The 21513-nt window shown below is 50.5% G+C and overlaps 1 protein-coding gene across 3 annotated transcripts in view; it reads left to right on the top strand.

Annotated features, from left to right (window-relative positions):
- LOC100123431 (metabotropic glutamate receptor 7) overlaps positions 1-21513 on the top strand; it is a 63165-nt gene that overhangs the window by 21831 nt on the left and 19821 nt on the right. For 2 of the 3 annotated variants that reach the window (XM_031931644.2, XM_016986836.3), the window contains exons 2-7: positions 3935-4234; positions 5068-5298; positions 7555-7686; positions 11829-12008; positions 14470-14639; positions 20836-20990. In XM_031931644.2, the coding sequence (XP_031787504.1) occupies positions 4067-4234; positions 5068-5298; positions 7555-7686; positions 11829-12008; positions 14470-14639; positions 20836-20990 (1036 nt within the window). In that variant the 5' untranslated portion in view covers positions 3935-4066. The remainder of the gene's footprint in view (positions 1-3934; positions 4235-5067; positions 5299-7554; positions 7687-11828; positions 12009-14469; positions 14640-20835; positions 20991-21513) is intronic. The other variant, XM_031931645.1, reaches the window with a different exon arrangement.

Here is a 21513-nt window from a genome sequence, read left to right as displayed (position 1 = left end):
CGATCGAGAGAATGAGAAACAGACAGACGTACAAGCGTGCGGAAAACAAACCGAGCGCGAAGAACTAGAACGAAAAGGCGCTCGCGCGCTGCACAAAGTAAATGAAACGAGGATTCAATAGTCGATCCGCTTGACACGCGAACTCACTTTAAAACTTTTCCATGCGGCAGCTCTACTCTAAATATATACCCGCGCTGTCTCTCAATCTTTCACACACACATACACACACACACACACACACACACACAGGAGCAAGCTGCTGTACACCGCTGTCGATTTCCAGCAAATTTGTTTTCCAATTAAATTTAATGGTCGCCGCGGCGCGAGCTTAATCTCGCCCCGACAATCAGCGCGGAAAAAAATAGGGCCGGCCTCTCTATCTCGTCGCGCGCTGTATAATGTAATCAACCGAACAATTATTCCGAGAGCTTGATTATATACGCGTCCGGCCTCCTTTGTTCCGACAGCTGTGTATCGCGGGAAAAATTCGCGGATTGCGCCTTGTAACTCTCTTGGAGCTTAATTATACAAAAATTGAGGCTGGTATGTGTACATGTATAATACTTGTACGTAGGAGCTCGCTTTGAAATATACGCTAAACGTGCTCATCTGAAAAATGAGTAGCGAAAACGCTCTACGGCGCGTGTATACGTGAAAAAGTGTTTTCCGCGATATGCTACAGCTGCTGCGCTACACACCAATTTAAACTCGCGGGTTCTGGTAATGAAGAGCATCGCGCATCAACAAACGTAGCTTATTTCCGACGTTTTTATACGACTTACCGCGCTGGAGGGAGTCGAGCTTCCTGCTCGATTGCACGTGGAAGTATGTCAAGTTTTGCGCTTTATTTTCATTACAGAAATACAGTATCTCTCTCTCTAACGCTCCCAAAGGCAATATTTTTCTAATTATAAGAGAGCTCGGCGTATCGCAAGCTCGTTCCGCTCGAAATTAATAACTGTCACGCAAACTCGAATCTACTTCGGATAACCGATGATTTACGTCTCCCGGGATAGTCCACTCTCCCACAGCAGCAGCGATGCCAAGCCGGCGTATAAAAAGCTCGCAGCGCTTAAATCAGTGCTGCCTCGGCAAAAAGCTCTGGCCGCGCGCGCAGGAAAATCCTCAAAAACGTCACACAATGCCACTCGCAAACGACAGGCATCCTCGCCCTATACATCATTACGCTGTTATAGCGCGCGAAAAAAGGATCCTCCTCTCGGTATAAAAACCTCATCTCTCGTTTTTACCGCGCAGATCTCGAACGCAGCTGCTGTACACTCGCAGCGGGCGACACGTAGAAAAAAAAGAGACGACCGCTCACGAGCACGTAACAGCAGCAGAAGCTGCGCTTCCTCTTCGCGGCTCTCTCGAGCAAAGGCGGAAAATCGACGAGGGCGCATGCCTCAAAGGCGACGTCTCGAATGGCTCTTTACCCTCTCGCACGCGACGTTTATCTCCTCGTCGAGCTTTCGTTCTCGAGGGCTTTCGACGGAATTGAACGCGCTTATCAAAAGTTTTAATTAACCCCTGGCTCGGGCTGCTGCGATTTAATTCTTCGAGTGTACGCGGAAAATCCTTCGCGGCTCGTTTCACTTTTTCCTCGCCCCGAACAATCGTGCAATAGTTCGCCGAGACGGATGAACGTTCATGTTTATATATATGTATAAGCTTGGCTGAGCGGTTACGGAGCGAGAAAAACAAGGAGATCGAGAGAGAGAGAGAGAGAGAGAGAGAGAGAGAGAGAGAGAGAGAGAGAGAGAGAGATAGCAGCGAACATCGTCGAGCGCGATGCGCTTTGAGAATTTATGAAGTGAGAGCGCCGGGCCGACGGTGCGGAAAACGCATAAAAATCATGAATTTCGAGAGACTCGAGTTCGCTGCTGCGAGCTTTTCTCGGAAAAATCCGCTCGCTCGCGTTTACGATAACTTTGAAAATCTGCGTTCGCACAACCGACGACTTGTTACTCTCCCGCCGCAACTTTCGCGGGATTGCAGCCGTTTGTCGCGCGCCTCGACACTATGTAACTAACTATTATACGCGCGTCTGCAGCCGTTGCATTTTTCACCTTCCGATCTAGATAGACATCATTCGGACTGTGCTCATCCATCATTACCGGAAAAGTCTCGAATTCGGTTATAGCCCAGCGCGTCGTTGTCCATCATCGCGAGATATATCGACCGCTACTCGTCGAATTCGTTTCAAACGCGAGTATACGAGTAGCCTCGGCTAAACACTGATGCAGGCCTGAGCCTTATTTCCTTCGCGAGTTCGCGGCCATTGGAGACTTTGCTCATTAAAACTTTTTCTCGCGATCCAACTCGCTCCGAGCTCTTATACTCGGCGAATTTTTCTCCTCCGACGCGCTCTCCTCACGGTTTCTCGATGTTAATCATGCATTAAGCATCGACGGATGTGTGTACAAGGGCGTTTTGCTGCTTTTCTCGGCCGTCTTTCACTCGACTTCAATATTTTACCATCGGGTACTCCAGATTCAAAAATACAAACCCGGACCGTATCGCTTTCGCATTGAAACGCCCGCTATATCGATCCCTACTCGCGCAGCGCTCGCATCGGGAGATAAATTCCGACGAGAGTGCAGTGTATGCATACGTAAGCTCGCGCGAGTCAAAGTGGAATTTCTTACACACGTTAAGCGCCGCGTGTACATGATGCGTGGCAGAACATTTGGATCAGGAGGGAAACAGAGCCGAGAGCGTTTCGCGCGCTCAAAAGACTCGGAAAATTTATACATCTCGGCTGTAAGTTTGGAAGAGCGAGTCTATTCACGCTGCCTCGCGGGAAAGCAGCTCGTCGGCGGAAATTTAAAAAAGACGCGACAATGCGAATGAAAATTGCTTCGCCCTGTCCGTCTGCCCCCTGTCAGCTCCCTCTCCGAAGTGTACAGCAGCAAGCCTTGCGGCAGTTTCAATTTCAAGCACAAGTACGTAAGCGAGATTGAAGTAACGAGAGACGCTGCTGCGACGATTACCGGCTAAGCACTTAATTATCCGTAAAACGAAGCGAAATTAACGAGCGCGAAGCTCTCGTCTCTACGCGCAGGCGCAGCGCTACTGCTCTACAGCGTTGTCGGATTCATATTCGCCCGTGTACGTCTGACTCTGAATATACTCCACTGCTGTTGGCAAGCGCGAATATGGCGCGGAGATGCGATGCGCCGACTTTTACTTGATATAGATTTGGCGTTTTATCGGTTTTACGCTATATCGGGAGGAAAGTCAGCCGTCAACGGGCTTGACTGCTCTCCGTTTGAAGAGGCGCGGTTTCGAGACTTTCTAAGGAACAGGCCCCCGGCACTCTTCGACATCGTCCCTTCGGCTGAATGTAACGTCATAGGGCTATTTATTCAATGGACACTTGACGCAGAATTCAGTTCAAAGAAGACGGAAAAAAAAACAAACGATCATTTCACAAATCAATATACACGCTCGCGAAACCCTCGCTCGAGGCCGGATAAGCCGGGCTAACTTCCATTCCCACCTGTCTGCGCGCCTAAATGGACGAAAGGGATAGGACGCGGGAAAAGAGCAGACTATTAGCGTCAGAACGGATCGCGAGCTTCTCTACATGCGCTAGTTTTTTTTTTCCCCCGCGTGTCGGCCTGCTCGGATTTCCAAAAGTCCTGTTCTCATTGTTTTAGCCGGAGAGATAGGCTTGCTAATTTCCGCGAAAAACGTTGTTTCAGGAAAAACGCGCAGAGGCGAATTTCGTCTACGCCCCGTCGAAAAATAAAAATGGCTGTTTTAATAATATCGTATTTTCGAATATTACTTTCCGCGCGCGACGATAACAAGTTTTGACGAGAAACGCGAAGCTATAGAGGAAACAGCCGTTGCGTATGTACAGCTGTATATAGAAACCGAGTGCAATATATCTCTCTGACAGTGTGCCTGCGCTGTATACTGTCCACAGGTTCGCCGGAGGCTCGCGTCTTTGGCGAGCAACTGCGGACGACTATACGACTACGACGACGTCGGCGGTGGCGACTAGCAGCGGTAGCAGAGCGGCTGCGGCGGCGGCACTGGCATCAGCGGCGAGAGCAACATGAGCGACTGCGGAGCGCTACTGATGCTGCTGCTGCTGCTGGCAGTGGCTGCCGTCGCCAGCCAGGCCTACCAGGTAAACAGGAACAACGGCGTCGAGGATGGCTCGAAATTAATCCGCATAGTTGGCGACGTCATTTTCGGCGGCATATTCCCCATGCACGAGCAGGTACGTTATACACAGACGGCGAAATCGATTATCGATCGCCACGAAGCCCGCGCAGCAATATCTCGCCCCGTACGGCTTAAGCCGGGGATACTTCGGCGCATAACTTTCGTATTTGTGCATAGAGACCGGCTCGTGTGGGCACAGAGATCGCGTGCTTATTAGAAATTCAAGTACTTGCGCGATCGAGAGAGCCGAGGTATATGTGGAGGCGCCGCAAGATAATTCCGGCTAATTTGCCCAACTGAACGCTGCTCGCTTGGATTTCTCTCGGCCGCTCTCGGATCAGCGGAGACGTTCCGAAGCTCGCGCGTCACACGAGTTTCGGCCGAACTCTTTCGCATCGACGTAACTGGGTCAGGAGTCGTATATACAACCTATACACACAGTCCCGCAATCTGTACTCCCTGGCGTCTGTTTCTTAATCCATTCGCGCGCTTATCGCTTCGTTAACGATCGCCTCTCGCTCTCGCGGTCTGTTTGTTTATCGACAACAGCAGCGGCAACTTGGGAAAGCAATCTTACTAATGCCCCGCGCAATTTCATTCGAAAGCAGCTCGATCCTTCCCTCTCTTATCATTTAACTTGGACGCTATTGAATGCGAAATCGCCGGCGTGTAAATGGATTGATGCGTATCAATGCGCTCGCGGTGGGCTATTTAATTACAGCTATAATACGCGAGACGCGGCAACAAAGAAGCGCACATCGTTCGACGAAAAGAGGATTTCGAGATCTCGATAGTCGCTGCTTTTATCGGCCCCGCGCAAACTTTCGACGACTTCTCGTCTCCAGTCGGCAAATACACACGTACACACGGTGCGCTCGGGGTTGACAGGTTTCCGGGCCACTCGGGCAGCCGCCGTGCGGCGCGGTCAAGGAGGAGAAGGGCGTGCAGCGGCTCGAGGCGATGCTCTACGCCCTCGACCAGATAAACGCGGATGAACAGCTGCTGCCCAACACGACCCTCGGCGCCCTCATCCTCGACTCATGCAGCAGCGACACCTACGCCCTCGACCAGTCCATGGAGTTTGTCCGCTCCTACATGAATCAGGTTGGTACATCACGTGTACGTATACAAAGGCCAGTTCTTTTTTCATCTCATCTTATATATACCTAGATCCATCGTATGTGTGTTTGCGCCTGTGCGTGTGACTGCAGGGAGCCGAGTCATTCCCTTTAAGCCGAGCCACTTCAGCCCCTCTCTACACACACATCAGCTCTAGGCTCTAGCCCGCTATATACTTACTGCACGCGAGTTTTCGCTTTAATGAACCTTCTATTACCGGCCCGGCTCTCTTGGCTGCGCTCGAGACGTCGCTCCCGCTTTATTGCGTCGATTCACCGCTGGTCTCTTTCTCCGCTCGCTGTATTCTAATCCCGTGTACACACACACACGTAGTCCCGGGCCAAATTGATGGAGCCAAACGAGCGGGCATCGATCGTGCGAAATTAGCCCGCGATGTATGCTCGGGCATCAAAAAGGCATGACCTTCGTGCCCGCGGCCGCTTTCTCTCCCCCACCTCGCGCAAGCACCTCCGTAATTGGCCGTCTTCAATGATGCATTTCAATTTGTATTCCCCCTCCCCCCCTCTCTCTCTCTCTCTCTCTCTCTCTCTCCCCGGGGGCCGCTCGCCGAGCTAAACGAGCGACCCGGACTATAAAGTTTTATTCCGATCCCGTATAGCAGCTACTGATGTGCTGCGTTTAACTCGGTAATCGACCTTGTAATACTCGGCGCCGTTAAACGCACACCTTCTAAAGCCCGATTGAGAGGCGAACGGTTAATTGGACGCGGTGAAATGTTAGAGACTTCGGGTTTTCAAAATTCAAAGCAGTGTAGTTCCATTAAAAAAAGTCCCGCGATAAATTCCGAGCGCAGCCGGAATAAAAGTTCGAGCGACAAGGGTAAACAAGGAAACTTTCAATTAATCCCTAACGAAGGAGAGCGGAGTCGAGCTCTCGGAATTACTTTTTTCCAATTAACCGGCTCTCGGAGAAATTTTCTCCAAAACAAACCTCGGAAATAAGGAGAGAGAAATTCGCTTGGAAATTTCAAGACGTCGCAGTGTAGTCAACTCGATCGACGTCGATATATAGAAACGTTGCCGCCGACGACACGAGAGCACTCGCCGTATCAGCGGCTCGTCTTATCGACGCGAATAAAGGATGCCGTTGGTGTCTCTTCAAAGGATCCAGTACGTACGTATGCGGGGACGACTAGTTTTATTTTTCACGTAAAGAGACAGACAGGCCGGCGCTCAGTAGTTTCGCACTGTGCTCTCTATATACGTCGCAAGCTTTCTCTCGAGGATATCCTCAGCGGGATAGCGTCGGCCCGACACGACATCGCACTTTCTGATTGATCGATTTTCAGCGCCGTCTCTCACTCTCTCACCCCAAGAATATCTCTCGGAGCTCTCGAGCGCGCTCATTAAGACTTAAACGACTCTTCTAATCCATTTATCTCGGATATATCCATACTTCTCGTTTTTTACGAGAGCCTCGCATAGATTCCTCGTTAGAGATCCGCATAACAGTGTCGCCAGGCACTATACTACTGTGAAATACGCGCGTGTGTATATTGGGGAGAAGAAAAGAGCCTCATTAAAAGCGCTCCGTTACAGCGTGTAAATCCCGACAAAAGTGCGCGCATTCATTGCCGTTACGCGACTCGGCGCGTCCCAATGAAAGCAGGTGACAAACAAAGCAGCTCCTCCTCCACCTCCTCGTGGCTCTTATAAGGAAAGTCGAGTCGCTCGCGCGCAAAGTGTAATTACTAGTTTTGAAATAATGCGCTCCCTCCCTCGGCTTCACAAAGCTCCCGCGGGGAAAAATAAGAAGGGCAATTAACGAAAGTTCGTTTTCGAGAGAGGGCAGCAGAAGAAGAAGGGACAATGCATTCACGCGTTTAACGACACTGATGGCTGTTTGTTATCGCTCTCCGTCCCCGACTCTCTGCGGCTCTTTTCCCCCCTACCCTCGAGCTTGCAAAGCTCCCGCTTGGCGGATGCCTGCGTGTATCTATAGCTACGTAGGCCCTTTCTCTCGAGGCGCTTGAACTCTTAGTTCCGCATTCGAAATGAGCCTCCCCTCGCATTGTGCGCGGCTCTCGAGGAAACTAGCGTTTCCCTATATATAGCTGCTGCAGATATTATTTTCCAAAGTTTGCTCGCACGAACTGTGTTTCCGCCGAGCGACTAATTGGCTCGGCTTCATTGCGCTCCGGGGGCTTGTGTGCGCTTGAGCGCGAGTGTGTGTGTGTGTGGGCTAGAGCAAAGGGACGATATTGTTATTCAAAGCTCGTTCACCGCTGCCTTGCAGGACATCACGGAGTACAAGTGCGAGAACGGAAAGTCGCCGATCTACGAGCCGCACAAGCCGGTCACGGGCGTCATCGGCGCCTCCTTCAGCGGCGTCTCTATCATGGTGGCCAACATCCTGCGGCTCTTCAAGGTGAGTTTTATATCAGATACCTTCGTTTAAAGTCACGGCTTATCTCCTCCCGAAAATCCGACATTGAGAACAGAAAGAAAAAATACGTACCTCTCGTCCACCCCCTTTCCAGCGCTGCGGGAGACGTCCCACGCGCAGTCTCGCCCACTGGATCCTCTCGCCGACTTGAAATATCGCAGACTGTGTCTGTTCTCTCTCTCTCTCTCTCTCTCTCTATACGTGTGTATTTTCTATTTCCTTTTTTCTCGAGAATGCCGCCGCCGTCGCGGCGGATCATTTCGATACAGCTGGCAAAGCATTCGAGGTGGCCCTTTTCACCGCCCCCCCCCCTCTCTCGAAAGATGTCGAGCAAGCACTTGGTGTCGTCCCAGCGCCGCCGGCCTGAGTGGCTCTTCTACGGGCTTTTCCACCTACCTTTGCTCTCTCTCTCTCTCTCTCTCTCTCTCTCTCTCTCTCTCTCTCTCTCTCTCTCTCTCTCTCTCTCGTCTCTGTATGCTTGACTGCAGCGAGCGGAGTTTCAAAGCGTCGCCGGCGCATATAGCTCGGGAAAAATTATGAAATTACACCCTCGCCACAGCGGCGCTCGTTCAACAGCTAATGGCCGTATAGCGAAGCTACTACTATGCGCCGCCGCGAGCTATTTGCATGTGTGCGCGAATCGTTATACTTATATGCAGACTCTTTGCGGACGGCCTTGCAGCTTTTGCCAATTTTCCGTGCGCGGACCCCGTGGGCGATTTTTTAATTAACTCGTTTTCCGCGCACGCGAATCCGTATATATGATGTATCAATGTATACGCTCGCGATATGCGCAGTAAATGGAAAAATAGAAATCGATCCCGCGGCTCGTTACGAGCACGAGTGATTTCGAAAGCGCTAAATAAATTTAAAAGCTCAATTTATCATTCCCGCTATGCTTCGGATTGACTTGTTTGGACGCGAAACAATTAATATATACACGACGCGTCGGGCGTGGAATTGATGGAACTGCGCGCATTTCTATACACGAATTTTTATGACCCGTGCTCGACGCGCTCGCGCATTTGCCTACTCTCGTAAACTTTTTCTCTCTCTCTCTCTCTCTCTCTCTCTCTCTCTCTCTCTCTCTCTCTCTTGACGCGACGTATTATAATACATCCATCTCCGTTATATCGCGAAGATAAATTCGCGAATGATTACGTCATCCCAGCACGTATAGTACAAATAATGTATTAGAGGTCCGACCGATGCATTCGCGCAGATGGCAAAGCAAACAGCCGAGGTGTGAATACGTGTACGCGCAGCTGCAGTGTTTAGATTTGGACGCGATCCAATTAACGTAAATTGATATACACGAGGTAAACTCAATAATGAATTGCATGGCGCAGCTAATTCATTTTAATGGATCCATTCGCTTTCTTCCGGAGTATTGTAGGAGATTAGCCGCTTCGATCGCGCTTAAAATTTCATGCGCCCTCGGCGCACTGTTTGTGTCTCGGAGCTTTCAAAAATAGATATAAAGCCCGCCGAGGATTACCACAGTTTCATCCGCTGTGTTCCCGAGAAGATTTTATTCGCTATATACCACAGCATCGATTATTAGAAAGAAAAAAAACTCTGCCGAAATGCCGCGGGCGAAGAAAAATTGCACCGCGCTATGAGTCACACATACTCGTAGCCGCGCAGCACTAGTAGTCGTGGCTTTGACGTCGCGTCAAAAGTAGTAGCATATTCCCACGGTCTGCAAAAAGCCAGTAGGTAAAAAGCCACGCGCGCGCGGCGTAGAGGCTATTTTCGGGCCGCGCTATTTTCGGAGAGCTTTTACGTATCCAGAGCTGCGCGTATAGTAACTAGACACCGCGCGGTCTGCCGTAATACAATAAACAAATCGCAAGAGAAGAAGAAACGACTCTTCGTAGACTCGAGGTGCTTGACACCGCAGAGCTGAACGAAATTTCTGATCGCGGCATTTATAATAATAGCTCTCTGAATTACTAATTCACCGCGCGAAAAGCCGACGCGGTGATTGAAGGGCCGAGAGAGTAAGAGAGCGAAAACTCGACACAGTTAATCTCCGGCGCCTGCGGCTAAAGATCGCGACGTTACTTTTAATCACCCGCGAGAGAGACGCGTACTTTTTTTTTCTGCGCACCCTCGCACGCGGCTGTAGCGACAAAAGACGCGCGGCGCCGGAGAATTAAAGCTGGCTCTGCAAAGTTTTCGCTCTCGCAGGTTATTATGTCGCGGGATTCATTAAGCGCGGAAATCAGCTCCGATATCCCCGTGTACGGCTTTGATTGCGCTTTTATTCGAGACAGCAACAACTTGAATGAGAGTCTGATTCCGTTACTCTTGTGTTTTTTCTCTCTCTCCCTTCGCCGGAGCCATTAGGCAAGCGACGGCGACGACGAGGAGTCTCAATTAAAATGGAATTACGGCTTACGCAATAAGTCGCTTTCCGCCGAGCAAAAGCGATAATCGATCCGGGCTGCAAGAAGTAAGAGAGAGAGAGAGACGTTTACCCTCGCAGTTATCGGGCCTATCCAAACGCGCGCTCCGAAGAAGAATGGAAAGTGCAGAAGAAGAAGGAGGAGAATAAGAGCGGAAGGACTTATGGAATGGCGATGACGGCCGGGCTGAATTATCCGAGGCACTTTTGCCCGCTGAAAAGAAAGCTCGTTGTCGTCGTCGTCGTCGTTGGCCTATACTCCCTTTTGACGCGCTCATGTGCTCGGCCCTCTCTCTCTCTCTGTCCTCGAGCTCTCGAGCTTTCACGACCTTTCAATCCCCTCGTGCGCGAGCCCTGTAACTGTCTTTTGTTTCTCGCGCTGCAGTTGCCTTTTTTCTCTCTCGCGTCCCTGCAACCTTCTGCAGCACAAAGTTGCCAGAATACCTGCTACAAAGCTCGGAGAATCATACTCGGACCGGCTCTGTGTTGTCGAAAATATCGCAGCAAATATCGGCAAAGCTTGTGGCTCCTTTGAATTACGAATTCCGCCAATTGTATCGAGCGAACTTTCAATCCTTCGTCACTCGCAGACAACAAACGAAACGTTCTTCCACGAATGCAGTCGACTTCTAATTTCGATTCGAAGCTAATTCAATTACAGTATTCTCGCGTCGCCTGGAGTACACTCGACGGTGTTAAAAATCGCTCGAACGGGCTGAAAGTAAAGCTCGCTCACACGTATCGCGTGACTCTAGGATCTTCGGTGTGTAAGCGCAAACAGGCCGCGATATTGCAGCCGGCGGATCTATTATAAAGCTCGCTGAATAACGGTCGAACTGGATGATAATGACGACGCAAATATTTACATATCCCCTGCGCGCAGCCACAACATACAATGTGCGTGTGTATTGAGGTTGGGTCGCTTTTCAAAATTGCGGCTTCGCGCGTCGGGATTCAATACGCCGCGATGCGTATGTACGATTTGCAAGGGAAATATCAATGCGCGCGAGAGAGAGAGAGAGAGAGAGAGACGGCCGCGCCTCGTCGTCGTCTTATTCGTGCAAATGAGAGGCGGTATATAGATGTGTACACATATAGGCAGCCTTTGAGTACTGCTGCATCCTCTCCCTCTCGTTCATTTTTTTTTTTTTGGCTTTGCCTCGTTATTTGCATTTCCCGGACTCCCTATCCGGGTACAGGCGTGGCCCGTATGACATTACGCCGTTCCTTTTTTTCCCTGTAACGCACTCGACGCATCGGCTGCAGGCACGGGTTCGATTGTTTTTTCGCGATTTAATTGAAAACAGAGAGAAAGCCGAGTAGTAGGGAGCGGGTTCGGTCGTTTCTAACTGCCCGCATCGAATTGCCAATCAGCGGCAGGCGTTGTTTACGGTCTTCGCGATGATATGAAAAGTATTAATACACAGAGTCTCGATTGAAGCGCGCCCCTCTGGCATTTTTCAGAGAAGCTCTCGGCGCGTCCTGTGCCCATTTTTCACGTTCCCCCCTATATACCCCGGTGCTGGATAAATAAATCAATAGCCCCGCAAGGAAGCGCGCGCGGATTAAACGAAAATTTGTCCCTCGTAGCGAACTTCCTATACCATTCCCTCTATACTTATACCCTAGGATATAACGACGTAGAGTGTATGTATACGTGTATATATATATATATGTATATGTGAGATGCTCGCGTGGTTTTGGGTTTTCGCAGATACCGCAGATAAGTTACGCCTCGACGAGCACTGAGCTGTCGGACAAGAGCCGCTTCGAGTACTTCAGCAGGGTGGTGCCGCCGGACAATTTTCAGGCCCAGGCGATGGTCGAGGTGATCCACAGGCTCGGCTGGAAGTACGTCTCAACGGTCGCAGTCGAGGGCGACTACGGCGAGAAGGTATGCGTGGGTGTGTAGCTGGAGCTTCCGAGTCTCCTTCGTCGTTGGCTGCACACAGCGGCCGCCGGGTTTTCCTCTTCCTTTTCGAGCTAGCTCATTCTGCTCTCCCGGGAGAGCTGGCCCGAAGTTTCCGCTGCTCGACTTGTAAATAAGCAAAGTGACCGCTCTGCTATTTGAATTACAAGTGCAGCTCGTGAGTGCGTGTGCACCTCTTTCGCTTTTTCATTCTCGTATATACTTATATAAGAATCGAAGAAAGCTCGAGTCTTATAACTGCATAACGTTGATCGATCGGAACCGAAACTTCAAGTGGAATAAGACGGATGCGGCCAGCCGATATTCTTTCCTCGCTGTTTAATCAATTTCGAACGCACAACTTTCCAGTGGAGAAGAGCCGCAGAAAAGAGAGGAAGAAAATAAAAAATAAAAAAAAAAACAGAATGAAAATTCAATCCGCCGTCGGATCGAAATAAAAGCCGCAAGGGAAGAACGAGGGAGGGACAAATCGCGCGGAATAACTCGCGTATAATAGCACACGCTGGACTTTCCTCTTCGTCCAGCAGCGCGTTCCAAATTGCCGCGACAACGAGAATGCGCGCGCTCTGCCACCTCCCAGATTAAACTCTCTCTTCTCTCTCGGTGTCGAATGGCGCACACGTACATATAGGTACGGACTTTTCCGCGGACGAGTGTTATAGCGCAGTAGTGGCGTGGCTCTTTGCACCTTGGACGATGACGACGAGGAGGAATAAAAACTGGGTCAAGCACACCTGGCTCTCTCGCTCGTCCGAGCCCGAAACGCACCTCGCGAATTTGTCTCTCGAGCTGCGCGTAATGGCCGGATTGTTAAATATTGACAAATCGAGGCTATACACATGAAGAGAGGAGGATATAATGCTCGGGGAAATGGCGAGTTTTTACACTCGTCGCGATATGTAGGGCGAACGCGGGGGACTTGGAAATAAAGCGGAGGACCATCCTACGTAATTGGCCCATCGATCTCTCTCCTCCTTCTCGTTCCGCGCCTCCTTTCTCCCACTCCCCACACACACACATACACACAGTCCGTCCGTCCTTCCGCGGCGAAAAACATTTTCCCAATCAACTCTCTTGTTCACTCCGTCGCGCGTCCGTCCCTCCGATGCTCCTATTTTCCTCGACGACTGATGTACACGCTGCACTGCGCCGCGAAGCAATACGCGCGTATATACACACGCGATACACATGCCCGCGAGCGACGGGAAATCCCTTCGCTGGCTTGCGACGAGAGCGAAATTATCTCATTATCTCTGGCGGCCCTGATGTCCGTAATAACGAGCGCTCGGCTCGAACGCGATACACACACACACACACACACACACCGCACGCGGCCTAATTGGCTGGAGCGCGTTTTGCGAGTTCGATAATCAGTGTCGGCGGAGGTTTGTGCCACTAATCCGCTTCGCTCGCGCGTTGTTGATGCTGCTGCTGTTGAAAATTAGAAAATTTCGCGGCGAAGATGAGCTGTGCTGCGAAGCTTAATTGCATCGAGGGGATATAACGTCAACGAGGTAAGCTTGCGCGCCCCCGCGCTTGGCTGACTGGCGTAGAGGAGAAGAGAGGCTCCTCTCGGCTAATAGGAGCGACGGGACTATGGACGCTGTCTCGGGTTTCCCGACGGCGCATATAATAGACCGATGCTGCTGCTGTATAGCTCGACTTTTTTGCGGCTGCTGCTGTTGTTATGGCTTTTTCGAAACGGCTTTCTCTCGAAAGGATGAAAGCTTCGCTGAACGCATTTTCGAGTAATAAAGCCGATTTTTACCCGATCCAGCCGCAATCCTCCAGCGCCGGTTAATAAGCGAAAATCAAAGGACGCCGACATGCAGGTCAATCGCGTTAACACTAAAAGCTCGAAAGAACTTAATTGAGTACATCGTCGCTCTTTCTCTCGCGTACGACTCGAAATGCGATTTTCTCCTCTCTAGGCGCGCAATAGTAATGCTTTTAACTGATGATCCCACGATGTTTTTCCTGCTCTTAAATAAAGAGCAAACCAAGAGAGGCGCAGAGTATACACACGCCGGACAAATACAAGTCCAGCGCAGCAGCAGCAGTCCCAGCCGGGAATTCCGATTCCGCTGGCCTAAACATGCTCGTCGAACGGTAAAAACAAATCCACCTCGCGGGACTTTGGACCGGCTCCAAGGGTCCATTCTTTGTAAATCAGGGCTTAATGCTTTGAAAATTCGCGGAAAATTATCGCGCCGCGTCGGAATAATAACGAGGATTATTTTTCGCGCGTCGGCGATAATATTCCGCCGCCGCGAAAGTTGGGGCCGTGTGATATAAAGCGTCGCGGGAGAGAAGGTATATATTCCGAGAGGTCACTTGGCACCGGCTACGGTTGGGAGGATGATTAAATTGAAAAGTGGACATAATAAAACGACGTATACATCTCTTTCATCCGATTTGTTCGCAGGGAATCGCCAGCTTCGTCTCTCTGTCAGCCGAGTACAACATTTGCGTGGCTGTGAGCGAGAAGATAATGCGCAACGCCAAACCCGAGGACTTTGAGCGCATAGTCGAGCACTTGGACTCGAAGCGGAACGCTCGAGGCGTCGTTCTCTTCGTCGATGAGGATAACATCAGGTGAGAGAGCCGAGCTTTTACTGCGCTGTGTACACACACGCGTGTCTACACTTGCTGTAGAGTTACTGTAATTGTGCACGCGAAGAGAGGATTTGACGTCGGACTGGAGCTTAAGAAAAGCAATTTGTATTACTCTCATGTAAATGAAAATCAAAGGAATGGAGCTCGAGCTCCTCTCCTCTCCCTCTCTCTCTCTCTCTCTCAGAGCTTTGTACACACGTAGAGCAGCAGAGCAGCCGCCGCCGGTGTGTATAGCGCCGAAGACGTGATCCCCTTTCGTAATGAAAGCCGCTTGCTCGCGCCGAGAGTTCCCCGAAAATAAAGAGGCCAAAAGGTACAGCGAGAGAGAGCGAGCGAAGTGGTAGGGGGAGTAAAAAGCGCAAAGAGAGAGAGAGAGAGAGAGAGGCCGCCCGGATAGGAGTCGACCGGAAGGGAGCTCAACTAGGGTTAACTCCGGTCGAGGGGATTTCACGCGGCAGCGGAGGCGCCCGCTTTTCTTTCTTTCCTTCTTTCCTTCCGTCTTCTCTCTCCTCCTACTCGAGCCGATCGTTCCTCTCGATATGTCATTCCGTGAAAATGGGGGGAACTGTAGCGCCGCCGCCGCCCTCTTAAATAACGCGATTATTTTTCCGGCTTTACAGCGCCGCCGGCTCTTTTTTCAGCCGGGCTTTCATTTTTCTTCCCGGCGGCAGAGGGGATCGTTGTTAAAGATCAACGTTTCAATCGTCTCTCCGCGAACCCGGGGAATTCGAAAGTTGCGCTCGCGGGAGATATCATCGTCATCGAGAGCTGAGGGTGTATTAATACTCCCGGCCTAAAAACTTCCCGCACAGAGCTCTATATACCTACTCGTTACTTCTCTGCGGTATTGATTCTGGATTACAAAGGGAAAGAAGCTCCTTTGAGAGGAGAGAGAAAGAGAGAGAGAGAGAGAGAGAGAGAGAGCACAACCGCACTAGTGTCCGCTTTGCGTAGGCGGCAAAAATTCCCTCATCCGACACGTAGCCCGGACAATGCTAATATGCGCGGAATTAGCTGCTTAATCCTCGCCCGTATAACCCCGTGGTTGAAGCGAAAGACAGCGCAGCGATGTACATTTATACAGGGGCTCGAAGAAAAGGAAAGCTGCGGAAATATCATTATTCACCGCGCGAGCTGGCCGCAGTTTTTTTCTTCGCAGTCCCACACTTACCACCCCCGTGTGTGCACACTACGGAGGCGGCCAGAGCGTCGACACTTTAATTTCGTGACTTGGCTGGATTCGCGTGGCGCACTGCCATGACGCATCGGACGCGTCGCTCAAAGCTCTCTCAGCTCGTGAATACCTGCGCGAATCGCTCGCGCGCGATTGACGTATCGAGGCCGTCGCGGCCGCTTTGTATTCTCGCGCGCGGCAAGATGAGAAAGAGCGGCTAGTATAGTCCGCTGCGTTCTATCTCTCCGCGCAATGTCATTCGTCATTGGTCGGGCAATTCTTCAGGAAATTCTTTGCGCGGAAATTCCGAGTGTATACGCGGGGCAAAAATTCCACTCGTTCTATCCCAACTTTCTCCGCGGTCGCGCTATACACTGTCTCCGCAGCTGCGGTAAAACAGCCGCATTCTCGCGGAGAGAGAGAGAGAGAGAGAAGAAGAAGAAGAAGGAAGGACACATGTACGAGCGCGGGGGAGATAAAGACGGCTGGACGTCGTGAAAAATGAGGCAAAGCTCGCTGCTGACAAAGCGACACACCTGAGCTTCTACATACACGTTGGCAGCTGCGACGAGCAACAGATGCGACACTGTATACGTTCGATTAGCCGTATGTACGTACGTGAGAGCCCTCGCCTGAATTGATTATAAGTGTTTCATCTCCGCGAACGACCTTCTCCTCGTTTTTCTCTCATCTCGCCTGTGCTCGTGTGTAAAAGGAAATAACGCATCAGCCCCTGTACTGTAGGAGACTGAAAAATGCGCGACCCGACGTTCGTAGGTGCGAGAAGCGTTCGAGAGCTGAATTTTACGATTGCCGCGCGCGCGCGCGCGTGTGTGTGTGTACAATTTACTAAAACTTGTCGAGCGAGAACGTGACGCCATTCTCCGACTGGCTACGTGATGGATTTGCCGGCGCGGAGATGTGTGCGCGTGTGTACCGCGTTGTTATTGGGTTTTCCAGCAGTATAGCAAAGGGGGAATTTTAAGGGATGAATTCATTTGGACATCCGGCTCTTTTCGGGATTGATATTTTCTTCGAAGAGAGAGAGAGAGAGAGAGAGAGAGAGAGAGAGAGAGAGAGAGAGAGAGAGCTGCCGATGACGGCTGGACGAATTGGAAATTCTTTCGTCGACAGATCGTAAAGAGAGCTTTTTGTATATGCTGCGCTTGTTTTCGTATAATCAATTTTTGTAAAAAAGCTCCTCCGCATTAGCGTCGATCATCGCCGATGATTGACGGACGTGTATCGGTTCGATGCGCGCGATGTATCTATTATTACAGCAGTCCTATGCACGCGCGTATAAAAATCCGACTGCTGTCGATAAACGTTGTACAAGCGGCTCGAAAATCTTAATCAACACGCCAGCGACTCTTGAATTTCCAATGCGACACGTTTCGTTCCAGTTACGTTTGCCGCGGTGACAACGAGATTATTACCGCGCGCTCCGAAAGGGAACCAATTTTTTCTCTCTCACTCGTGTCCCCGGGATTATTTTTTGCTCCCCGGATTTCTCGTACATAAGCGTTTCATAATTCCGGCCCGATCCACCTTACTAAGCGTTATCTCCTCGAGGGGAGAGATGCTGCGTGAGGAATCATCGAATTATGCGCAAATATATTTCAGTGTCTATATCACACGCTGACGTATCGTCCCCTCTTTGATCGACGAACACGTTTCAGAATAAGAGGGAGAAGAAAAGCGGAAGGATAAACAAACAAAGAGTAGCTTTGTCTCTTATCTAATAAACGTAAAAGGGTTAAATCGCTTCCCGAGCAGTTTACCCGCTGTTCGCACTTATCGGCTCGCTGCCCCCAGAGACAGAGAGAGAGAGAGAGAGAGAAAGGGAGTAAATCCAATACCGACGAAAGGACCTCACCTCCGCAATTGCCAAGTAGCAAATGTCTCTCTCTCTCTCTCTCTCCCTCTCTCGGGCGTCTCAATCGCGGGAAATCAGTCCCGTCGACGGGAAAAAAATAAAAATAAGAATGGAAAGCTCGCGCGCCTGCGCTCTCGGGTAATGCTAGAGAGAAAAAGAGGTGAATGAGAGTGCAGGCTGCAGAGAGAGAGACTCGTTGTTCTTTGAGTATATGTACACAGATAGTCGTATACGCTCTGGATTACAGCGGCTTGTACTTATCTTGGATCAGAATGCCGCTCGTTTTTCTCCCGCCCACACATACGCGCGCTACTCTCTTCAGCGACAAAAAAAAACGCCCGTTTGTTTTACGTCGTCGTGCGAAGCTCCTTCTCCGCGTATCCGATCGATAAAAGTCCCCAGCGATGATAGGCGATCTAAACGCTGGCTTTTATGGCTCGAGTTTTAAGACGTTATCGACGCGCTCGGGGAAAGATTTCGGTCGCGGCTGCGGTTGGCTCATGTGAGCCTCGATATAATCGATCCGATTGTAAAATCACTTCGATGCGTCCTCGTTTCTTCTCGTCGAATCGAAAAGTTCCGCCGTGTTTATTATGCAACGCTGCAGACGGCTCGCGCAGATCAAGTCCAATTAGCACTTATGTACGTCCGTCGCGTCGCGCGAATTGGCGGTAATTAAATGCTCATTGATCGATTCAACTGTTTGAAAGGTGATTATTCGCTCGGTGCGAAATCTGATAGAATCCGCGCAGAGAGCGCGAAGGAGATTACGTGTAACGAACGCTTTGCCAGATTGGAAAGTCGCGAGTGAGAAAAAAACACACCGCGCCAATAATTTCTCCGATACACGCGTTCGAATAAACGTCGAAATAAAATTAAACCTCGCCCACGCACCGCGAATCCTCTCACTCGACAACGTTCAGCAGCTTCGATCGATTCGTCCCTTGTCATTTTAATCAATCCGCTTGATTACCGAGCGCTACTCTCGTCGTCCATCTCCTTATCCGCAGGCCGTTCGAAAATCTCATCGTCGTAGCCGGGGCTATTTCCGAAAGAACGCGGCTTCGAAATGATAATTCGAAATGACAAAAGCCGTTTCTTCCGCAGCTGCATCGATCGCGTATGTACGAAAGCGGTTCAGGGATTTTAATACCTCGTAGCTCTCGCGCGCGATCGAAGGACGCACGGCGTAACTGCACGTCCGTAAAAAAGCCGCGCGCGCAAAGTGTCGTATATACGAGGCAGAAAGAAATCGACCTCAAGATGGATGAAAGAGCTGCGCCGCGGAGCATCGGGTGTATATAGCTATAGGTGCGGAGGCGATAAGCTGGAAATTGAAAGTACATAGGCGGCGCGCGTATCATCGCTTTTCATTACGATTGCTCTCTCGCATCAAATATTCAGTCGCTCCGAGCGAGCGCTCACGTAGTTCTCTCTCTCTCTCTCTCTCTCTCTCTCTCTCTCTCTCTCTCTCTCTCTCTCATACTAGAGAGCCGAGACAAATGGGCGAAGCCCGAGCGTAGCTCGACTCGAACTACTAGTCGTCCCCGGACTCGCTCCGCGTCTGGGAATACCTCGAACTCTGTATATATAGAGATCACTCGCGGGGCTGGACTTGACGTCTCGGCAGTAATTTACCGCCGAAATTAACTATTAAAAGCCGCGGCTCGCGAATTCTCTCCCTGCGCGACAGACACAATGCTCTCCTGCTCTTGTGCTTCTTGTACGCCTGTTTTATTGAGCGACTGCCATCTCCCTCTCTCATGTAATGGAATAACTGAGAGATGCGTGTGTCGCTCGATTCGCGTATAACTCGGGATGACGATTTGTCCGCAGCTCTTTCGGGAGATTTCGCAGAGCTGGGTATAATGGCGCTGTGGGGGTACTATTAAATTTTAACTATTCATCCAATGGCTGTATTAAAAGGGGAATGGCTTTTTTATGCCGATGCGGTTGCCGCGATACACAGCGTATTTATTCCATGAAGCAACGAATTGTCTCGGCAGATGTTTCAACGAAGCGGTTAATTAATCCGCACTCGAGTTGCGATGGAAAAATGCATCGACCTGGCCGCATTTTTAATAGTCGCATACACACACACATGCGCGGAAGAGCGAGGCGTAACATGGAAAATTCATTTTCATATTCCCCCCGCGACTGTATATGTATCGTCATGCCGACATCGATATTCCGGGGCGGGGACGGCGTGAAATTTTGAAATATCGGATAGAAAGCGTGGCGCTCCCGCGAAAGTAGGCTAATTAAAAGCTGCACCGGACGAAAATCAGTCGTTCCAACACCCCCGAGCTCTCTATTTCCCATCGAGGCCGCGCGCTCTATCTCGCTGTCCTCTCGAAGAATCTCCCTCGGATTATTTGCCACCCACGCTTGCACGTATACTGTACTCGCCAAGTGTGCGTATGTGCGTGTATAATAGGAGTAAAAATTATCCTCGAATTTTCAATAGCGAACACGCGTCTCTGCTCTCCTGAAAAAAACATCATCGGGGAAATCCAATAATCAGCAGCATATCTCGCACCCGAGGCTCGGCCTCGCGCCCAAAGAAGTACCCATACATATAAGTATACACAGGGGGGAAAAGGAATGAGCTGCGAGCGAGAGAGAAAGAGCGAAGATAAGGTCGACACGTGTGGCGAACGTTGCGCCTAAGAAAACTGGCTGCGGCAAAAAACACACACACACACATTGGCTCTCTCGAGGCGTGCCGTTGTCCAGTATAGCCAACGCGTCATATTACAAACGGAATAGAGCCCACTCGCGACACGCCCATCGATTTTTAGCCTCTCTTGCTCTTCCTCTGCCTGCCAAGTGTGTGTGTGTGTGTGTGTGTGTGTGTATAAGCATATTATGCAGGCATAAAGAGGGCCGCTTTCTGCCGGATCAGCTGGTCCTCGCGCGCGCTATACTGATTTATCGCCGCCGAGAGGTGTGGGCGCCCATGTGTGTGCACATGCGAACAAGTAAAATTAGACTTCTGGAAGCCGGGCACGTTTCTTCGATGAATTTATGTATTATTGGCCCGAGGGCCGAGCGCGTGGTTTTTGATTAAAAAAAAATAAGAGAGAAAATATATACGCACGGGGCTCTTTACGACGTGTTCGCAGGAAGCTGCTGCAGGCGACGATCAAGGCCAACAAGACCGGCCACTTCATGTGGGTCGGCAGCGACAGCTGGGGCGCGAAGGTGCACCCGGTGCGCGAGCAGGAGTTCGCTGCCGAGGGCGCCATCACCATCCTGCCCTTTCGCAATTCTCTCGAAGGTGAGAGACTCTTTTTATTTCCTTACGTCGAGAGAGAGAACGCAGGTGCACAGAACAAAGCGGTCATTGTCGATTCTGGGTCAGTTCCGCGCCGCCGAGATAGGAGACAGATGCGCGCACAGAGCCTTACGTCGATTCTCGAGTTATTGCTGGAATATCGATGAGATTTTTTCTTTTACGCTTATTCGCCTCTTTTATGACCGAGTCGGACGTTCGCTATTCGCTCGAAATTAAAAGTGGCGCGCGTGCGATGTAGCTTTGAAAACCGTGACGTGTATTCTCTCTCCCGTTCATTTCCTCCATTCGTATATACGATAATCATAACAATGAAATAATAGTATAATCCAGTGCAGAGATTTATCGCTCGGAACACGGGCTCGTTTCATCGGCAGCTTATTCGCGCGGTACAGCCGAAGCAAATAAAGCGCGCAGTGGATCGAATTGATTTCGATTCCCTGTACGCGCTCGGCGCGTTTACGTTGGCATTAACGTATGCGCGAACGACTTTCGCAAGCCTGATCGC

The sequence above is a fragment of the Nasonia vitripennis genome, chromosome 5 (assembly GCF_009193385.2).
Source record: "Nasonia vitripennis strain AsymCx chromosome 5, Nvit_psr_1.1, whole genome shotgun sequence".
In the NCBI taxonomy this organism is placed as follows: domain Eukaryota; kingdom Metazoa; phylum Arthropoda; class Insecta; order Hymenoptera; family Pteromalidae; genus Nasonia; species Nasonia vitripennis.
Note: the sequence above shows the minus strand (reverse complement) of the source record. Positions and strands in the feature narration are given on the sequence as shown.